This window comes from Spermophilus citellus (assembly GCF_964194105.1).
Source record: "Spermophilus citellus genome assembly, chromosome: 5".
Classification (NCBI taxonomy): Eukaryota; Metazoa; Chordata; class Mammalia; order Rodentia; family Sciuridae; genus Spermophilus; species Spermophilus citellus.
This window is the reverse complement of record NC_138186.1, coordinates 140,101,074-140,120,648: the sequence shown is the minus strand read 5'-3', so window position 1 is coordinate 140,120,648 and position 19,575 is coordinate 140,101,074. Positions and strand designations below refer to the sequence as shown.

At 36.2% G+C, this 19,575-nt stretch overlaps 1 protein-coding gene across 1 annotated transcript in view; it reads right to left on the bottom strand.

Annotated features, from left to right (window-relative positions):
* Window positions 1–19,575, bottom strand: part of LOC308649502 (metabotropic glutamate receptor 1-like) — a gene marked incomplete at both ends in the record, with an annotated part of 162,094 nt that overhangs the window by 84,536 nt on the left and 57,983 nt on the right. The window contains 2 exon segments of the mRNA XM_081295036.1: window positions 12,142–12,310; window positions 16,966–17,212. Of these exon segments, the coding sequence (XP_081151162.1) occupies window positions 12,142–12,310; window positions 16,966–17,212 (416 nt within the window).

Here is a 19,575-nt window from a genome sequence, read left to right as displayed (position 1 = left end):
TCTTAAAATATTGTGAATATCTTAGTGAAGGAAGGTCAGAATTTTATAGGATTTTATTATTTGAGAGTAACACAACTTGATTAACCACTTCCCTAAGAATGAATATACAAATATTTCATTTTTGTTGTTTTGTTTTGGTTTTGATATTTGTCCTTATAAACAGTACTGTGATTAACAGCCTGGTATGTATAATTTTGCATTTTCATCTGATTGTTTTAAATGGCAGTACTTGTTTCAATAAAACAAAATTGGTAGTTCCATTTCTTTGTTTACTTATTTATTCTTCATCCTGAACATTTAATTTTGGTGACTGGCTGTATCAGCATACTCAACTTACTGGGACATTGACAATCTGGAAGTAAATCAGAAAGTTGCTAAACTGTATTTATTTTTCCAGGAGATTTTGAAGACTTAAGTGAGTTTTTATATGATAAAAAAGACTTAAGTGAGATTTTAAAGACTTTTATAAGATTTTGAAGACTTAAGTGAGTTTTTAAGTAAATCAAATATTCTGTTCAACATTCCTATCATTGAAAATTGTAGGAAAATATAATCTTATTATTGGATAATAACAGATATAATTAACATTTATTGTGTACAAGGTCTTCTCTACATGCAAATGACTTAAAAAATAAGAGATTTTCTGGATGTCAAGGAGGACAGAAAGGAAACAATATGGTAAGAAAATAAAATTGTCTCTTCTACAAAAGACATTTTTTTAAAATTTTTCTTTTACAATACAACTTAATTTGAAAGCTTAAAAATGCCATTTTAGTAGAAGTTCTTTTTTTTAGAGTTCTTATATAACTTACAGATAAGCTTGATTATTTTATTTTTTTCTCTCTGAAAAAAAATCCAGAGTTTTAGAACTTTTTCTTATACAACTACCTCTCCTTGATATATCATAAAGGCAAGTTTCTTCATTTAGTTGTTAAATAGTTATATAATAAGTACACTGAGCATTCTCAAGGAACTTTCACTTATCTGGGACTTTAAAACTTCAAAGGTATTTTAGATATGAGAATTTTAGTTTGGACTTAGATCTGAGTCTTCCGTGGAGACACTGATTTTAACTTTTCCTGTTCATTCCATCATGGACTCAGTGTTTCCTTGTCTCTCATAATTCAGAGGGAGCAATCACTTATGAGTCCTCTATTAATTCATTGGTTTTGTTCACTGTATTTACCCTTAAGACCTTGATGAGAAAGAATGTTCAACAAAGTAAATAAATATAGAGAACTTTTTCTTTAGATAGACTTTTATATTTAAGAAATATAAATTGGAAAATTTAATTTAATATTTAATGCAAACTTAATTTTCTGCTTAAAATTTTCAACAATATTGGCTCAAAGACAAATTTAGTACTATATTTTTTAGCATCTTATACCATATATTAAAAAATGAAGTTTAACACAAAAGGATATTGAATACTTTCAACTCAAGGTTACTAGTAATTCATTACACTCAATAATACTTTATGAATATGTCCATGTGTCTGATTGAAAAGTCACTTTCTTAGTAAGAGGTCTTACCTATTAACAGATTACATCTATATCCTGGGCATCTCTCCTCGTACTTAAAAAATCTTATTTACTTCAGTTATTTTAAGCACATCAACTGTTATGGTTTAGTTTGGAGGTATTCCCCTAAAACCTCATGTGTGAAAAAATGCAAGGAAGTTTAGAGGCAAAATGATTGGGCTGTGAGAGCCTTGGCCTAATCACTTGAATGGATTAATTGGGTGGTAATTGTAGGCAGGTAGGGCGTAGCTGGAGAAGGTAGATCACTGTGGGATGCCTTTATGGTAAAATTTTTTAACCCAGGTGAGAACAGCTGTCTATACTTCCTGATAGCCATGTCCACCACGCACATCCCCCATGATGTTCTGACTCACCTGGGTGCCCAGAACCATGGAGTCGGCCATGTATTGACACCGCTGAAACCATGAGCACCAAATAAACTTTTCCTCCCCTATGTTGTTTTTGTCTGTTTTTGTTTTTGTTTTTGTTGTTGTTGTTCACAATGATGGAAAAAGTTGGCTAAAACACCAACTTTAAAGGGATTTCATTTCCAGATAGATATATACATAATGAAAATGGATTTCTAATAGTGAGGAAAAAATTCCCTCTTGTGTGGTCAAAGGGCTCACTTTTTCACTTTGTCTAGTATCCAGTAATATAGATTACTTGTAAAAGGTCAGCTTCCTTGGCCCTACTTCTGCACTGTTTTCTGAATTATTGGTCACATCCTGGGTGAGTGTGATGTTCACTGCAATTGAAGAACCAGTACTTTGTGGGATGAGTTCATTTTTGCCTCCTACTTGCCAAGTAATATGATGCCTAATCAGAAGGGAAGATGTCATTTTCTTACTTCATACCTGCCTGTTGCTTGACTCTGCGGACACCTATTTGTCAGTGGTAGCCAAGTCACAGCTACAAGAGAATAAAAATATCTCTATGTTATTATCTACAAGAGAATAACAATATCTCTATGTTATTATCTACAAGAGAATAACAATATCTCTAGGACATTATAAGGCTTTATTGGCATGCAGGGAGCTGTCAGAAGAAAATCACCCCCCCCCCAACTGTTTGTTCCCACATTTTTCCTTATTTGGATTGTGTTTCCTCCTAGAACCCGTTCCTGAGGCAGTTCAGAGGGTCTAAGATACTTCACAGAGCTTTGGCTCTAAGTCAAAAGAATGAAAAGAGCTATTGTTGTCTGTATTTATACTTAAATATTCAGGGAGTCATGTAGTTAGTGTAAAACTTAACCATTTCTTGAAATGTGGGTGAGTCCAAAAAGAATATTAAGTCTGAGAGACTTGTGATGGAAAGAGAATTTTTAAAAATTTAGTTTACTCTCAATATATCCCTATACTTATTAGTATACAAATTTTCAAGGTAATATTTTAGTAAGCATTTGCTATGATCAGTTTTTCTAAATGTTTTCTGAAATAAAGACTATTCTATTACTATTTCCTCTCTTTGAGCAATGTGAATGTATATTTTTTTCTAATTTATGTGTAGTTATATGCTTTCTAAAGCAATCACCTCTAAGAATTCTTTGTATGACTCAACTCATTAATTTTTTCACTGTATCATTCTTAATATTGTAAATTGAGTAATTATTATCTTATAAATTTGAATAATATGTTCTAAAATAGCCCAAATACTCAAATTGTTTCAATTAAAAAACAACATGAATTTGTAAAAATATCTTTGAGTATATTTTTTTATCCACCTCACATTTATATTAATTAAATTGGTAGTATTCCAAATTTTCTTGGATATGTTGCTATCAATATTTTATTATTCTTTAAAAGAAAGCAAATCACACCTCACCAGTAAATGCCAATTCATCTGCTTTTTAAATTTAAATGCAAATTTTTTCCACCCCTTACCTTTACTAAGAGAAAAGTCAAAGTAGAAATTGCTTGTATTATGTATTACTTTGTACAGGCTTCAATATCAAAATTATTTTTTTTCACTGTTCTCTGAAAACTTACTTTAGACCCACATCAAAGAATCCAATTTTATCCTATTTTTACATTAAATTTTAATATAACAATAGACCTTTCTTATTTAAAAAATAAACAGCAATGGGATTTTATTATAATGCCTAGAAATTGTAATTTCCTTTTTTTATTTTTCTTTGGGGGGAAGATACTAGGGATTGTACCTAGAGGCACTTCACTACGGAATTACATACCTGACTCTTTTTATTTTTTTGAGATAGGGTGCCACTAAATTGCTTAAAGCCTTGCTATTTTTTCTGAGGCTGGCCTTCAACTTGCAATTCTCCTATCTTAGCCTTTTGAGCTGCTGGGCTTATAGGCATGTGCCACCACACCCAGCCACTATGTCATTTCCAATAGATTGCTATATGGGGGGGGGGAAGTAAGGGAAGTTGTGACATACATACTTCAAATGGGACTTCTTGTGTTTTTCCTAAGAAAAAATAATTTTTTTCTTTATATTATTCAACCACTGGTATAATAACCAGTAATAACCAGGAGGATGTCCTATCAAACTTACCCTGGATAATATCCTATACCTAGTATAATAAAGATTTAGGAATCAAAGTTTGGAAATTCCTTTCATTACCCACAAAGTCTTTGGTCTTTGGTCCAGTCAAAATTTCTGTAATCATGACTCAGGAGTCCTTGCTGAACAGGAATATAAGATGTCCATGCTGCTCTTTCTAATTGTTCACAGTTACCCAGGCCCTCAACCAGTTGCTGGTATTACCTGTACTGTAGTGGTCAGACCTGAGTTTCAGGAGGAATAAGGAGATGTGGAAATGAACCCAAACAAGCCTTCTTGTATCCTAATGTGTGCTCCTTAAGTGTTTAGCAGTGGAGATTCTCTTGGTGATTATAATTTCTAACTATATCAGGAATGGGTAGGGCTTACTTGATTTATGACTCAGCATTTAATATACTTTGATTTAATTTGAATACTCAAATAACATCTCTCAAATGTAACTGTTTTTATAGCCACTATACCTGTGTCTAGTAGAACACTCTATACTTATCTTTTTTATTCTAGCCTATGAAATGATAATTTGTTTTAATCTATAATCACACTGATGGATAACAACTTACAACAAGAATTTAAAAAAAAAATTACTTTCAACGTGTTGCCCACAGACTCCTGAAATCCTGTAGTCACCATCAGAAGAGTCTCATAACACCAAGATGCTTTTTGATCTTTTTACTATGTTGACATTTGCATTGATGCAGAAAGCCCAAGGTGGGTAGCACCAAACTATTGGCATGTGTTCATGTTAAGACAAAGAGAAGGGAGGTCAGGAAGAGGCAGCTCTACTTAGGAACATCCTTGATGAAGCAGTAAAAATTACTAATTATATTAAAAGGAAGAGGCAGCTCTACTTAGGAACATCCTTGATGAAGCAGTAAAAATTACTAATTATATTAAATCTTATCCCTTGAGTGTGGTCTTTTTGATATGCTAAGTAATTCAATAGAAGCAGAAGTGATGCACACTCAGGTACAAAAGCCATCTTGAGGAAAAAAAAAACTCTTGTGGATTGTTGAGTTGATAGCTGAACTAGACACTTTAGAGTACAATATGGTTACTAGAAAGAGTGACTTGGCAGACTATTGATATTCGTACTTCTGCGTTTTACAGACATTATCTTTAAAATGAACAAAATGAACCTTCACATTAAGGGAAACAATTGACGATATTTGTTTCCAATGACAAAATTCAAGATTTCACGTAGTTTTGGAACTGTTAGTGTGACAACTGACCAATATGTAAAAACTCTTCTGATGAGATAATTGATGATATTTGTGAATAAACTTTTGGATAATGAAATGTATCAACATTTGGAAGGTCTTCAGTACTAAGTACAGTATCTTCCAAATGACCAGTGCATAATTAAAATTTATGCTTTGTAAAAGATTCATTCAAAAAATAAGCTGGGCAGGGTGGTGCATGCCTGTAATCCCATTGGCTCAGGAGGCTAAGGCAGGAGAATTGAGAGTTCAAAGCCAACCTTAGCAAAAGCGAGGTGCTAAGCAACTCAGTGAGACACTGTCTCTAATAAAATATAAAATAGGGCTGGGGATGTGGTTCAGTGGTTGGGTGCTCCTGAGTTCAATCCCTGGAACAACAACAACAACAAAAAGAACCAAATTGAAATTCAATGTAATACTTTTTAATGCAATGTAATAAAGCACATTGATATGGTTTAATATTCATATCACAGCTAACCTTTAAGAAACTTTACTTGCCAAGTTTTGTTATAGTATTAAAAAAATGTCCATGATTATCTGAAAATCCTACTAATTTACTCTTTCTTTTCCTAACTACAAATCTGTATGTAGTCTGATTTTTTTTAATAAGTGCCACCCTAAACAATATATTGCAACAGATTTGATACTGAAACATTTAAGAGAACCCATCTGTACTGTATTAAGACAGACATTAAAGATATTTAAAAATATATATAGGTAGATATATTGCAGTTTTTTTGTTTTGAAAGCATAGTTATTTTTATAGCAGAAGACCTTCCCTAACATATTAGAAATTACTGAATATTTCCATATGTAGAGTCAGAATTGAACTGTAAGTATTTCCATGCTTTAAAATGATAGAAACTCTAGACTTCATGAAAATAAAATTATTTTTCTACAGATAAAGTTGAAATTTATACCACTGTTTTATAATTACATAAAAATACCAAATAACAGAAAATTTTGAACAAATGTAAAACAGTTTTCTTTTCTTACTTTACTTTTAAATAATTTTGAAACTAAAATGAAATCAAGTCTTTTTTGAAAAAATTCATAACTATCCTCAAAATAGAACAGTTACATTCCCAATCATCATTTGTTTTCTAACTGATATGAGAAAAATTCAATTAATAAATGAATGTTTCATTCTTATTTTAATTAGAATAAGCGGTATCGTAAGAGACAATACAAAATATTGTATGTTACTTCACCTACCTTTAATTTTTCTTTTCCTATTAAATTAGTACCACTAATTAGGCAAACTCAAAAGATGATAATGCTAAGCAATTTATTAACTTCAGTTTTCCTGTCCTTTTAGTGTATCCCAGCTCATTAGTCCTCCAATCAAAGGTACTGAGATAAAAGAGGCAATATTTTACCAGAAAATAATGTTAGAATATCCTTAGTTATTTTTCATTTTGATGAACTTGTTGCAACGTTTCCATTATTGCAAAATATATGGAACAATAATGTTCCTTAGACTGATCTCATATAGTACAAGTTTCATAAATTACATCATTGAAGTCATGTAATATTTGGGTTAATTTTAACATAGTCTTACATGCATGAAATTTCATTTGCTCCATTCCAGTCCCCAGTGCTTCCTCTTTCTCTCCTCTATCCCCCCTTCTAGTCTCCTTCCTCTACTCTCCTGGTCTTTCTTCTATTTCTTTTGTTTTAAAAAATGGCTGCTTCTTAGATAGACAAAAAGGTGGAATTCACTGTGGTAGATTTGTACATGTACATGGTGTTGTGTTTGGCTGGTTGAAGGTAAGAAGAAGAAATGATCAACTTCTCAACCCAGTCTCCCAACCCCAAACCCTTTTCTTGGACAAAATAATCTGAAGACACATTTAAAGGAAAAAGAAAACAGAAAAAAAAAGAGGGAAAGGAGAGAGAGGGGAAAGAACAGATCAGAGGCCAGTGAAAGCAACCTGTAGGGTTCTTTCTCTTGCTTCCCTGCCATTTTCTTTTATCTCTACTAAACCCTGTCTCCTTCACAAATATTGTTTTCTTAAGTCTGGATTCTGTTCCATCTGTGTTTTAAAAGTGGATCACTATTTATGATTTTTTTGTGTGTGTGAACTACTGAGCAACTAAGGCTTGGAAATTGAAATTTGCATTTGTAGGATACATGCCAGTTCACATAATGAAGGATAGCTTAGCAACATGTGGCCTTAGGATGATAAGAGCTTTGGAATGGCTCCAAGCCCAGTTTTGGCAGATTCTAGTTGAGAGAGATCAGGAGCAAGAGACTTAATCCCTCTCAGTTTCAGATCCATCATCTGTAAAATAAGGGTGGTAATGCCTGCTTCATAAAAGTTGTCTCAAGGAGTAATTGAAATGATGTAGCTAAAGCATCGGTTGCAGTGGAACAAGAACATGCTTGGTTGATGTCGGTCCTGATCTCCCTCCCTTTGCCTTCCCATCCTTTTTTGTTCTTCACCATAACAAGCAAAAGAGCATCAGACTCCGTATATGAGACCCGTCACTCCAGACCCTTGTTATTTGCTTGCATGACATTGTCTATAAATTGCTTCCTCAGACTCTCTTGGCCTCCCTTGTCCCCTGTGCCCTTGGCCACCAGCTTCACTTCTGTGAATACCAGCTCAGTCTCTAATACTATTGTTTCTTCTTCAGACACCTTCAGTTTTCTTTCTCTCTCTGAAAGTACATGCCAGATCCCAGAACTTCCTCCACTGGACTCACCTTCACAGAAACCCTAGCAGACCACAGGGGACACACAGGCTCTTTTCCTTCTTACTACCTCCAGAACCAGAAGAGGAAGCCAAGTAAGAAGACATGGATTTTGGCTTCCTCAGTCATTACTTGAGGGGTCAGGTGATGCAACTCCATGTGAGAATAAACTTTGACCAAAGGAAGCAGAAAATAGATACATTCATTCTTTTCCCCTCTTTTCTCCAGTAGTGTGAATAGTCTGCCCTGAGATCTCTGCAAGGCTCAGTCAGTAGTCATGCCAATGAGGCATGGTCCTTCTCAATAAGGTATTTTTTTTGGTTATTGCTTATTTGCTTATTTTTGTTTTTCCTCATTCCTTCTTGTCTTACTTCCCTTTCACTCTCACTCTTGTTTTTCTGAGATTGAATCTCCAAATAATTCATTGCATACTTTTTAGTGTTCAAGGGAACCTGCACTGAGATACTTGTGAATACATTTTCCAGGATCTCTTATCAACTGTCTTCTAAATAGGTTTGGTAAAATAGAATGGACTGATGGGAAACTGAAGAGAGAAAATAGAATTGTCTTCCACCTCAAGGAGCAGCTCAGGTAGAGGCTGTGCATTCTTCCTCTGGCCTGAGAGTGGAATGAATTTTCGCTGTTGCTCATCTCTGAGTTGCCTCAGAGTGCCTTTGAGTGTCTCCTTTTAAAAAGCTTTTGTAACCAGTTTCCTATATTAAGTTCCCTCTATTGAATCACATATCATGGACGCTTCCTGAAAAGATCCTAATACAATACATAACAGTAAAGAATATGATTGAATTTGCCTGTGTTTGTGGTATTACTGAAATAATTCTTTTCCTCCATAAGATATTATATTTATAAGAGATATATTTCTAAATATAAGTAACATAAGGAAACACTTCTAAGGAAATTATCATAAGAAAGTTCTATACGTTGTCAGGAAAGACATCCAATTATTATTTTAGCATTTTAAATGGCATTGGATATTAAAACTGAGTAGCCTTTTCCTAAAGACTTTATTTCCCACTTGATATAAATGCATGTTTGACAGTCACCTTGAAGCTGCCTCTCTCCTGTCTTCATGGTGGCTACTGAGATTTAGCTTTCTGCATCCTGGGCCTGGTAGGGGGCAAATTAGTGGTATTAGAATGTAAGTGCCATTATTTGGTAAATGGGATTCAGATTTCATTTGTTTCTTTACCTCCCAAGGTGTTTATGGGAAACAAACACCACCACACCCCTCTCCTGGTGCTACTAAGAACTGGCATATTTTCCTCCTGCAGGGCACACAATATTTCTAAAATTGGCCCCCGAGAGATTTGCACTTATTGTGAGTGCTCTGTAATGGCTCAGCAATGATTTCTGGGATCTCCTTTGATGATACTGACTGGGTATAACACAAACTCACTGCCAGAAATACTTCAGTATTTAGGCAGAAAGATGTCGGCAGACAGCCTTGCCTCTGAATTTGAGGAGGAAAGAGGCCTCTCTTCTGGAATGCGCAAGTGGGAATACACATGGTATGTGACACTCAGGCATGGCTTGCCAGCACTCAGAGCAACAGGAGAGAATTATGACAGGGAGCTGGAGCACAGAGAATCCTTGAAACAATTATTTTTTCTGCCGTTCCCCCCCCCCTTATCTCCTGAAGGGGTTTCATAGACTGTTTCACAGTGGTTGTCCATGAAGCAGAATCAATGCTATATCCACACTGGAAAGGAGGCCTGAGTCAAACATGTGACACCCTTTGGGTCAGAGAAGTATAAGAGCTCAAACTTCTGCATTCCCCTCTATATGTGGTGTCAGTTCTCAGATGTGGTGGTTTTGTTTTGTTTTGTTTTTCTCAACATCAAGAAAAGACGATACAACCAGAATCCATTAGTCTGGCATCTTATGGTAAAGGACAAGAAGTTTGGAGCTTCTGGATTTCAAAGGACATACTTCTGCATACCACCAGATGGCCCCATGTGAAAGAATTCCAGAAGAAATGGCTGTTGAGGGAGAAACAGAGTTGTTTCTCATACACACTGGATTGGCTTAGGATCATTCTTAACACTGCAGAAACTCTTTGGTATAGATTAGAAACTAACAGTGAATTGCCTGATACTACACCAGCTATATAAGAACTCCTTGGGTCAAATCTTCCCATAATCCACTCTGTTAGTCCATTTTTCTGTCGCTGAAACAAAATACTGGAGGCTGAATAATTTACAAAGAAAAGAGATGTGTTTATCTCACAGTTTCAGAAATGGGAGGTTCAAACCGAATGGTTCTGTTTGGCTTCTAGTGAAGCCTCCTCTGGCTGCATCAAAACATGGAGGAGAAATAAAACGGGAACTGCTGGGTGCAGAAGGGGTCGAGCATGTGGGGTGTCCTCACTTCATAGCAATATACTCTCACAAGAACTAACACTCTGTGGACTGGCATAAATGTCTTCTGAGGGTGATGGCCCCAGTGACTTAATTACCGCCTACTAAGCCCCAGCTCTTCAATATTCTACCACATTCTAACATCATCACATTGATGAACAAACTTCCAGCACAGGAATCTTTGGGGAACACACCCAAGCCATATCTAAACCCCAGCACCTATAAACTCAAAGATTAGCCACGGTCATGGCAGGAGCCCTTTAGCATTGCATCCTGACACAGCACTAGAGTAGAGAATAATCTGATTGGCTAGTTGTCTTGGTAATTGACAAATATTTTTATATAACTTCTGCAGAAAAGGTACAAGATATTTAAAACTAGGGTGATTTGTCTCAGAAACTTACTGCTTTCTCACAGTGGCTGGAGTCACTGAGAATTTGTCCGCCAGAACAGCTCATGTCATTTGACAAGAACTGTTCCTGGCCCATAATCTTCCACCTTTTCTTGGAAGTTGAAATAAGACTTCTCCAGAATATACACCCAAAGTCATATACTACATGACTAGATCCTTGCCATCAGAACCTTACGCTTACTAAGGACATCTCTTCTGTAGGGTCCCTGCAAGGTAGAGATGACATAGCGGCACCGTGGCTCTGTGAGGGTGCCAGAGCCTCACACACCATCTACTCCAGCTCCAGCTGTGCTGTGTGACATTTACGTGACAGTCTGTCTTCTCCCCAAGATGAATCACAGAAAATTAGAGATGGGAAAGACCTATTAGTTCATCTAATCCTCACCCCTGCCAGTTCGCAATCCCTCCCTCTGCTCCATTTCCCTGTGCATCATCCACTTTGATTGAAATAGCATGGCATACAAAGAGTGCTGCTCCAAGCCTCATCACTGAGAATTCTCTCTAGCACACCAGATAATATATGTCTGCATTTACTCCAGCTTTCTTAATACGGTAAACTTATGGTTCACTTATTCTACTTCATTTCTTCCCACCCAAAGTCCTGGATATAATTAGAAAGTGGGGACTTTCTCTTGGTTAGAGAAAAAAAATTTCATTTCAGAAGAATCAAAGGACTTGATAGAGAAAAAGGAAGTGACATGCCAAGCTTCTTATGTTACCTCATTTCAACTTCTGTTATTTTAGTTTTGTGCTTATTTGACATTGCTCAGCTTTTACCTTCTTTAACAATTGCTAGAACAATGACTAAGCACTATTATTGGCTTTTTTCCCACATTTACTTCTACTTAAAATTTTTTTTTAATTTTAAAATGTTTAATTGACAAAATTGTGTATATTCAAAGTGAACCACATGATAATTTGATGCATCTATGCATCGTATGATGATTACCACAGTCAAATTAATTAATACATCCATCTAAACCATGCCGTAGAGCCCCAGAACTTTATTCAGTCATAACTGAAACCATGACTCAGCAGCAATATTGGTTTTGACTTTGGTTTTCACATTTCCTTCCATTTCAAGTTTTAATTTGATTCTTTATTTCCTTGCTGCCTACAGTATATGTAAGTTCCCAGTTTATCAACATGATTAAAATAAAAGCGATTTAAATATTCTAAACTATTAGAATAGTTTACCTATTCCCTTTCCTAATGCTTTCTTTGTTTTTCTATTTTATCTAAACACAGGAGTACAAGCAGGTAGCCTGGCACACCCTTTCTGCATAGCCTTGTTTTAAAATTCCTTTTCTCTCAATAATGTTCCTTTTCCCTCAATAATGTCTCAGTGGTAGACCTTCTTGATAATACAGTCCAAGAACGCAGAGGTGGCTCACCTTTATCTGACCCTTTAAGCAAGGCTCACTGCACACAGACCGTACCATTCCACTCTTATTCATCTGGATTTTGTAATAATCTATGTTCAGCACTCCTTCATGCCAGGTTCCAACATGTACATAGTCATAGCAATTAGCTTCAGTGTACTGCAGATTCATGATATCATACCTACAGGGGAAAGAGCCTGTGAGTCTTGTAGGATACGGACATCATGTAGAAAACAAAGAAATATATTAAATATATTTTAATTGAAGACAGATAAAAGCTAGAATCATTGCACATCCTAACTCCAGATACTGTAAACATTTTAGTTTATTTCTAATGTTTCTTCTGATTTTCCAGAATGGATCTGTGTATCATCAACAGTTGATAAGGAATATGTTACTCTCATAAATGTCTTTCTGCTCATCCTCCAAAAAGGAATTCTATATGTATTGATGATCTCCTTCAAATTATAATCCACTAAGTTAATCTTTGAACAAGTAACAATCCATAAGAATATTAATAACTATATTTGGTTACTTATATTCCATTCCTTTTCACATTGAATTGCCATTTTCATTACACTGGATAAAAAGAGGGTTGTTTTACCAAATTTGGAAACTTTTTTAGGCACTAATAGAACCAGAAAACTCAGAAAGGTATATTTAATGCATAAGGTTGTTAGGGTTATGACCTCTTATGCATTGACATTTAAACTGATCTCTTCCCTGATCAGGACAAACGTTTCTGGAACCTAATAACTGGTGTCAGTTACTTTAGTAAGTTTCAATGCTGAAATGCTTTGCAACGGCAAACCTACATTTAAGCTCCCCCCAGTAGTAATGATGCCACTGTATATCTTTTCTTTTTCATTTTTTAAGAAATCTTTACTGCAGCCAAAGCAGATTCTGGGGGCAAGGCCTCATCATTTCCTGCATGGAGAGCTGGAGAATTCTTCAATGCAATGGAAAGAACAGAGAACTTAATATCAGAATGAATGAGTTGGTGCTTCTCTAACATTTTAACCATAGGTTACACTACTTGGCAATGTCACTAAAGTCTTTGAGCTTCATGGGTTTCTTGTGAGGATTTAAGAACATAAGGCATGTACAAAACCACTTTATAGTTGGCACTAATGCAAAGGTTCTATGGTTCCAATGTTTGTTGAAATTCTACCCCCATAGTGATGGGGTTAAGAGATGGGGCAGAGCCCTCATTAGCGAGATTAGTGTCTTTACAAAAGCCTTGCCCCGGTCCCCAAATAAAACTCCCTTCTCCATTCCACCACATAAAGACACAGTTAGAAGCTTACGTCTATGACTCAGAGTGTGACACTTCACCAGACACCAAATCTCTTAGGGCCTTGATCTTGGACTTTCTGCCTCCAGACTTGGAAGCAATAATTTTCTTTTGTTTATATGCCAACCTTCTATGATATTCTGTTGTAACTGCCCAAATGGACTAAGATAATGTGCAAGGCAATATCACAGAATCATTCATATTTGCATTTCCATGGATACTCTAAAATACTTCAGTTCTTTCCATTAATATAAATAAACAAAACTGGAGAAGGCATTTGTGTTGGCATAACCATTTGTCTCTCAGTCATTAAAAATTCTCTAGTATTCCTACATCTACTTTCCATGTTGATGTTCACTCTAAGCAAACAAACTATAACTCATGTGGTCATGTGCCAACACTCTACGTCTGGCTTTCTCTTCCTAGCTCTGTAGTGGGATTCTTTTCTGTAGTACCTATGAGGAATCCTCCCCCTACTGGGCTATATAGAATACAGGTCATGGTATCTTGCTGTTGGTGCATGACCTAAGGAAATACATAATGGTTAACCAACTGATTTTCCTCTTTCTCATCTTCATTCCCCCATGCTGTTGCCTGAGTCATCCTGGAATTATTTCTCTCTATACCTGACTCAGGCGCACGGTCTTTCTCAGCATTTCACTCAGGGATTCTACTACCCTTAAGCCTAAGTTGGCTTTCAAAGCCTATTTGCTGTATCTGACCCCGTTTGTTATTGACTTTTCAATTTATTGACTTTTCTGCCTGTTCTCAATGTGTGAAAGCATCCTGTCATGCACAGGGTAGCTTGTGGCTTCTCCATGTCCAGATTCAGGCGATTCCTATAAGAGCTGTCTCCTGAAAGAAAGGAGCCCAGTGTACAGGAAGTGTCCCCTTGTGCTGTGAGCAAAGCTTACCAAGAGTGAGAAGAGAGACCAGTGCACCTGGAGCTCATCCTTCAATTTTGTGCTATTTTGGCTTCAGCAAGAGTTATTATGCCTCTTGTTACTGAAGCATGCCAGAATGTTCTTCAGAATAACTGAGTGGTATTTGAATGGATATTAATTGTGAGCTCACACTCTTTCTGTGCTCAAAGGCACTAATCTGTACGTCTAATATCTTTCCATTTTAAGCTCACTATGGCTATAGAACCTACTGCAAATATTCTATGGAGTAGTTTTCTTTTCAATTTCATTAAATTTTTTTGGTGTTTTATTTCATAGTATGCCATGACACTTTCTTTGAATTTTCAATGAAGGCTTTGCTGCAATAGTAGCTTTAGAATAAGGTTTTTCTGTAAGTCAGTTTCCTAAGACTTTTATTTCAACTTCTTTAGTTTTGCACTTTCATAGAGGAAATTAGTTCACACTTTATTTACATTTAGGGACCTCAAAATCCACAGTATTTTTGGTACGAAAACACATTTTTAAAAAAGTTCCAAATGCTGGAGGGGTTCTGTGGGAAAATACTAAAACATACCAAAAGAAAAATATTGACTTACAGAAAAGAGCCTCCCTATGCTGTGTGTGTTAATAAAAGCTGCTCTTTGCTCTTAACCCCAGGATTCCTTCCTGGCATGTTGGCCTTTATTTGGAATATGCTCATGCTGTAAATTGCATCTTCACAGCATCCTCTCATTGCATTCGGTTTATGTTGTGCAATGATTAACTAAAATAACTACAAGAGGGACCAGAGGCATGAGCAATGGTATGACAGGAGCTGGAAGCAGAGGGAGGTGGTTGAAACAGGAACTGATCACAGATGAAGCTGACCAATTCCAAACAGGAGGAAATGATCCCTGAAAAGGGACCCAGGGGAAAGTTCACAATTTAAATATATAATTACAGATGGAAGAGATACAAGCTAAAATTATGCACTACCTTTTGGATAAGTTACAAAGAGAAAAAGGAGGAGGAAATTTGTATTTATGAAATGTAAAAAAATGTATCTTGCCCTGGGCTGGGCATATGCTTTCTTCTGGAATCATAAAGGAAGATTAGCATTGCAAATTTGACCCTGTACTGAGCCTCATTTCCATTGGAAGGCAGGATTACAGTGGTGGGCTTAGCAAAGTAGGTGGTTCCTGTTCTGAATTTCAGACCTATTTGTTCTTCCTGGTATCACTTCCTAAGGTAATCAGCACTGTGAAGCTTTCCACATTCCCAAGCCCTGGATCATCTATCCTCAAGTTCTGATCAAAATCTGCTCCCACTTTTCTGGCAGCTTGGGGGGTATCCTACAAATTCATTTTAATTGTTGACTGTGACATGTCACTTTCCTTCCTAGAGCAGTTGTATTTTAATAGAGAGATTCCACTTAGCCCCCATAAGGAACTCTCCAAATGTAGGAATTAAAGTTTACATGTAAAGAAGAGACATCTGGAGAAGGATTTGGGTTCTCAGTACTTCCACAATGACATTAAGAAAGTTGCTAGAAGTTTTGCCTAATTTTACAATTAGCTTATAAACTCCAGACCCAGACTACACTGCCTCTACCAATGGCCCTCTGTGTTACCTTGGGTGAGTTGCTTAGTTTCTCCGACACTCAACTTTATCATCTGTCAGAGAAGGATAATGATAGACCTAAGGCAGTGAGAATTCAGTGATTTGATGTTCCATCTATACAAACCATAAACTGAAAAGTAACAGGGCCTAGAAGATTATGAACCTACTACATAGCAGCCAGGCGGAAGGCCTTTTTGCTTCTACTGCAGGTTTCACTTTTTCTCCTATTATTCTGATTATTCCTTTCCTAGGAAAATTTGTTTGAATGAACATAGCTACTCTTGATACTAACATCATTCTCTATGTACCAGTGACATATGAGCAGACTGGTGATATCAAAGTGAGTGTTGTAGAATTTACTGTATGTCAAAAGAGTTTGGGGAATTATATAAGCATGTGCATGCATACACACACACACACACACACACACACACACACACACACAAATTAAAGTTTAATTTTCCTCATCTCTCATTTGATTAATTTTTGAAAACCATTAGAGACTAAATTCCAGAAAGAAAATTCTTTCCTTTCTTGTTCCAAGAAATATATTAACAATAACTTAAGTTAGCCTGAGAAAAAAGAATGCATGTATAGGACTTGGATCTCTTCACATAGTAAGCTACTTAAGTAGGTGTACTATTCGTAATAGCACTGAGACCAATTAATCGATCAGTTTGATGTTGGCTGGGTACAGGCAGTTCCTGGGGTGATCTGCATGTCAGGTGTAAGTCTCTTTAGTTTCTTAGGCTTCCAGGGAGGTTCCAGTCCTTCTGAGGGAAGGACCAAATGAGAGCTGGGTAGGGGGGTGGCACTGGCAAGATGCAATGTTCTTGGGGGGTTACTAGGAAGTATTTCAAAAGGCAGTGTGTACTTTGGTAATTTCCATGTGATACTAGACCTACCTTTTCAGCTATCTTGTTGAATCTATCTCTTCATGACATTGAGAACCCACAGAATCAAATGGAGACCTAACTACCATCTAGGCAATGGGAAGAGTTAAAAAGTTATTTAGATCTGTCACAGAAAAGACTGCTTTACCTTCCGGGAGCATCTCCCTTCTCATCAAACCACACTTCCTCTCCAGACACGCCGATGAATGAGGACTTGATGAGGAAGTCCAGGAGTTTCCTGCCGTCAATGGGCTTCATGGCATCACAGAGTCCCACGTGGCCAGGGCAGAGGGCATGGTGCATGTTCTGTAGCCCATGTGCCATGGCATAGATGGCGTTGATGACAAACCCCATCTTGCTGTCCTGGACATAGTTGTCTTCTAAGCTTTCATTGCCTGCAACAATAGAAACAGATCACTGCCGAGGTCACAATCATGAAGACCATGTCTGTATGTGTACGTGTCAAGTACTTCCAGGGCTTTCAGAGAAGGGAAAGAGTAATGGCAGTGGCAAAGCCAAGGCCACCTGTGCAAACTTCATACTTTGGAGTGGCTTTGATGTATTCTACCTACAAAATGTTTCATGCAGTTTCATTTTCTGAACTCAATAATGGCTTTATGCAATATAGAACAAACTTCACAGAGGTAAAAATAAAAAAAGTTTTCATGTATTATAAGCAAATCCTTAAAGAGCAAAGGAAATAACTTGAATTTGCTTTTGATTCACAGGAGCTTATATTAAAAGTCTCCTGTATCATGGTACTGTATCCTTTGTGACAACCTGCAATTCATGGTAATTCCTGTTTGGCATTATCTAACCCCTGATATTTCATTTGGTGATTTCACTATTTTTATCATCTCTAGGGCCACAAAGCCCCCAATTTAGAAGAACTAGGTAGTATGAATTTCTTCTATATGATTGACAATGCAGAAATATTTAAATCATATATTGCTATTAGATACCCAATTAAAATATCTCTTGAGAGAGGAGTTGTACTACACATTCGTGTTATCATTCATCTTTTAACATATATATAATATAATATAAGTTATATAAAAAATATAAAATATACATATATATTTTAAATTTCAAAAGCACTGTGATTATCTCTACCCATGCTGCATGTGAATAAACATTTCTCAATTGCCAACCATTTCACAGGAAACCTATGGCTTCAGATCTAAACTCCATATTGGAAGTTTAAACTTTAGGACTTGCATATGGATGAAAAATTTGGAGACCATCTGGATTTGATGAAATAAAGGTAACAAGTTTTAGAAAACAAAATGGATTTGGAGCACACCACTGGCATAAAGCAGACTTTCTACTTAGTTCCAGATGTCTGCTTTTCTGCAGTGGCTATCTGAGTGTGTAGTGAAGGGTCTAAGTGTTACGTTCCCAACGTCTAGTTCTAGAAAGTCAGAAGGCTCAGCTCTTTATGGGTGAAGAATGTGATGCTCTCTCCTGTCAGATCCTCTTTGCTTCAGCCTAAACAGTTCACTGGACACTAAGATTCTAGAGCTGAAGACAATCAGAGGATTTTTAGGAAGTTGGAGAGCTTGAAGTCTTTAGAAGGAAAGACAAAAAGGTTTGCCCTTGATGTTGGGCTTCAGATAAAAATAGAAATTTCCAAAGAGTTCCATTTAAAGGCTGATTTAGGTGTAATTGAAAATGTGACAATATATGTGTATCTATCCTAAGAATAATACACAAAATTCTCAGACCAGGTTGAAGGGGAAAGAGATTCAATTTAAACCCTCTTTCCAACTTTGCTTGATAAGACATTGCTAAAAGTATAATTTACGAAAGTGCAATATTTTCCAAATTGAAAGAAAATTTTCCAAGAAGAAATGAGGAGTAATAGAAAAGGGGCATTTTAACATCAATACTTACAGAATAAGCATGGAAAATTATATAAGACAGAAAGAAGAGATCCTCATTAAAAAAATTACAACATCATCAAAATAGGGTAACTTCTGTCTGTCACCCAGAACCTGGGCCTTTAATGTTAAGTTTTCTTTCCCTCAATTTCCAATCTTAATAGGATAAGAAAAGTAAATTAGGGCCATTTTCTGATAAGTTTTAAATAAGCCTTTATAGGTTACCCCAAGCCCCCATATACTGGAGCTAAATACTAAAGCTGCTAGAACCAGAGACATTTCCAGGAGACAGAGATAGGGAGGCACCCCAAAACCTTCAATGTTGCAGAAACTTAAATGATCTTAATTAATACTGAAAACACCCACCTGAATTTGGAGGTATTAAAATTAACATCAGGATCAAATAGTAGGAAAATAAACACACATCTTGTACCAAATGGAAAATTCTCTATTAGAGATAAACCTTATAGCCTCTGGATTTACTGTTCTTGTTTTAATAATCACTATTTAAGATTTATTATATAAAGATGAACAATCATGTTGGTGTTCCCAGTTCAAATGTCTTAATGCAGTGGCTGTCTTGTGGATTCTTCATCCATCAGCACTAAGATATTAACCTTCCTAGATCTCTGTGAGAATAGTGTTTTCTTTTTGGTCCTTATTTAAGGTGATAATAAGCTTACCCAAACTGGGTCACTTTTCAAAGTGAAAGTGAGTGTTAATAATGATATTTTTCCAGAACATAAACAAGGTGACCAAACAAGGCAAATTTGAGGAAACCAATACATGTGTCTTGAGCCATGTGCCCTCTAACTATATCCACCTACTGATGTTGTAATGGGTAAGATTTATGCACAAATACATATTTATAAATAATC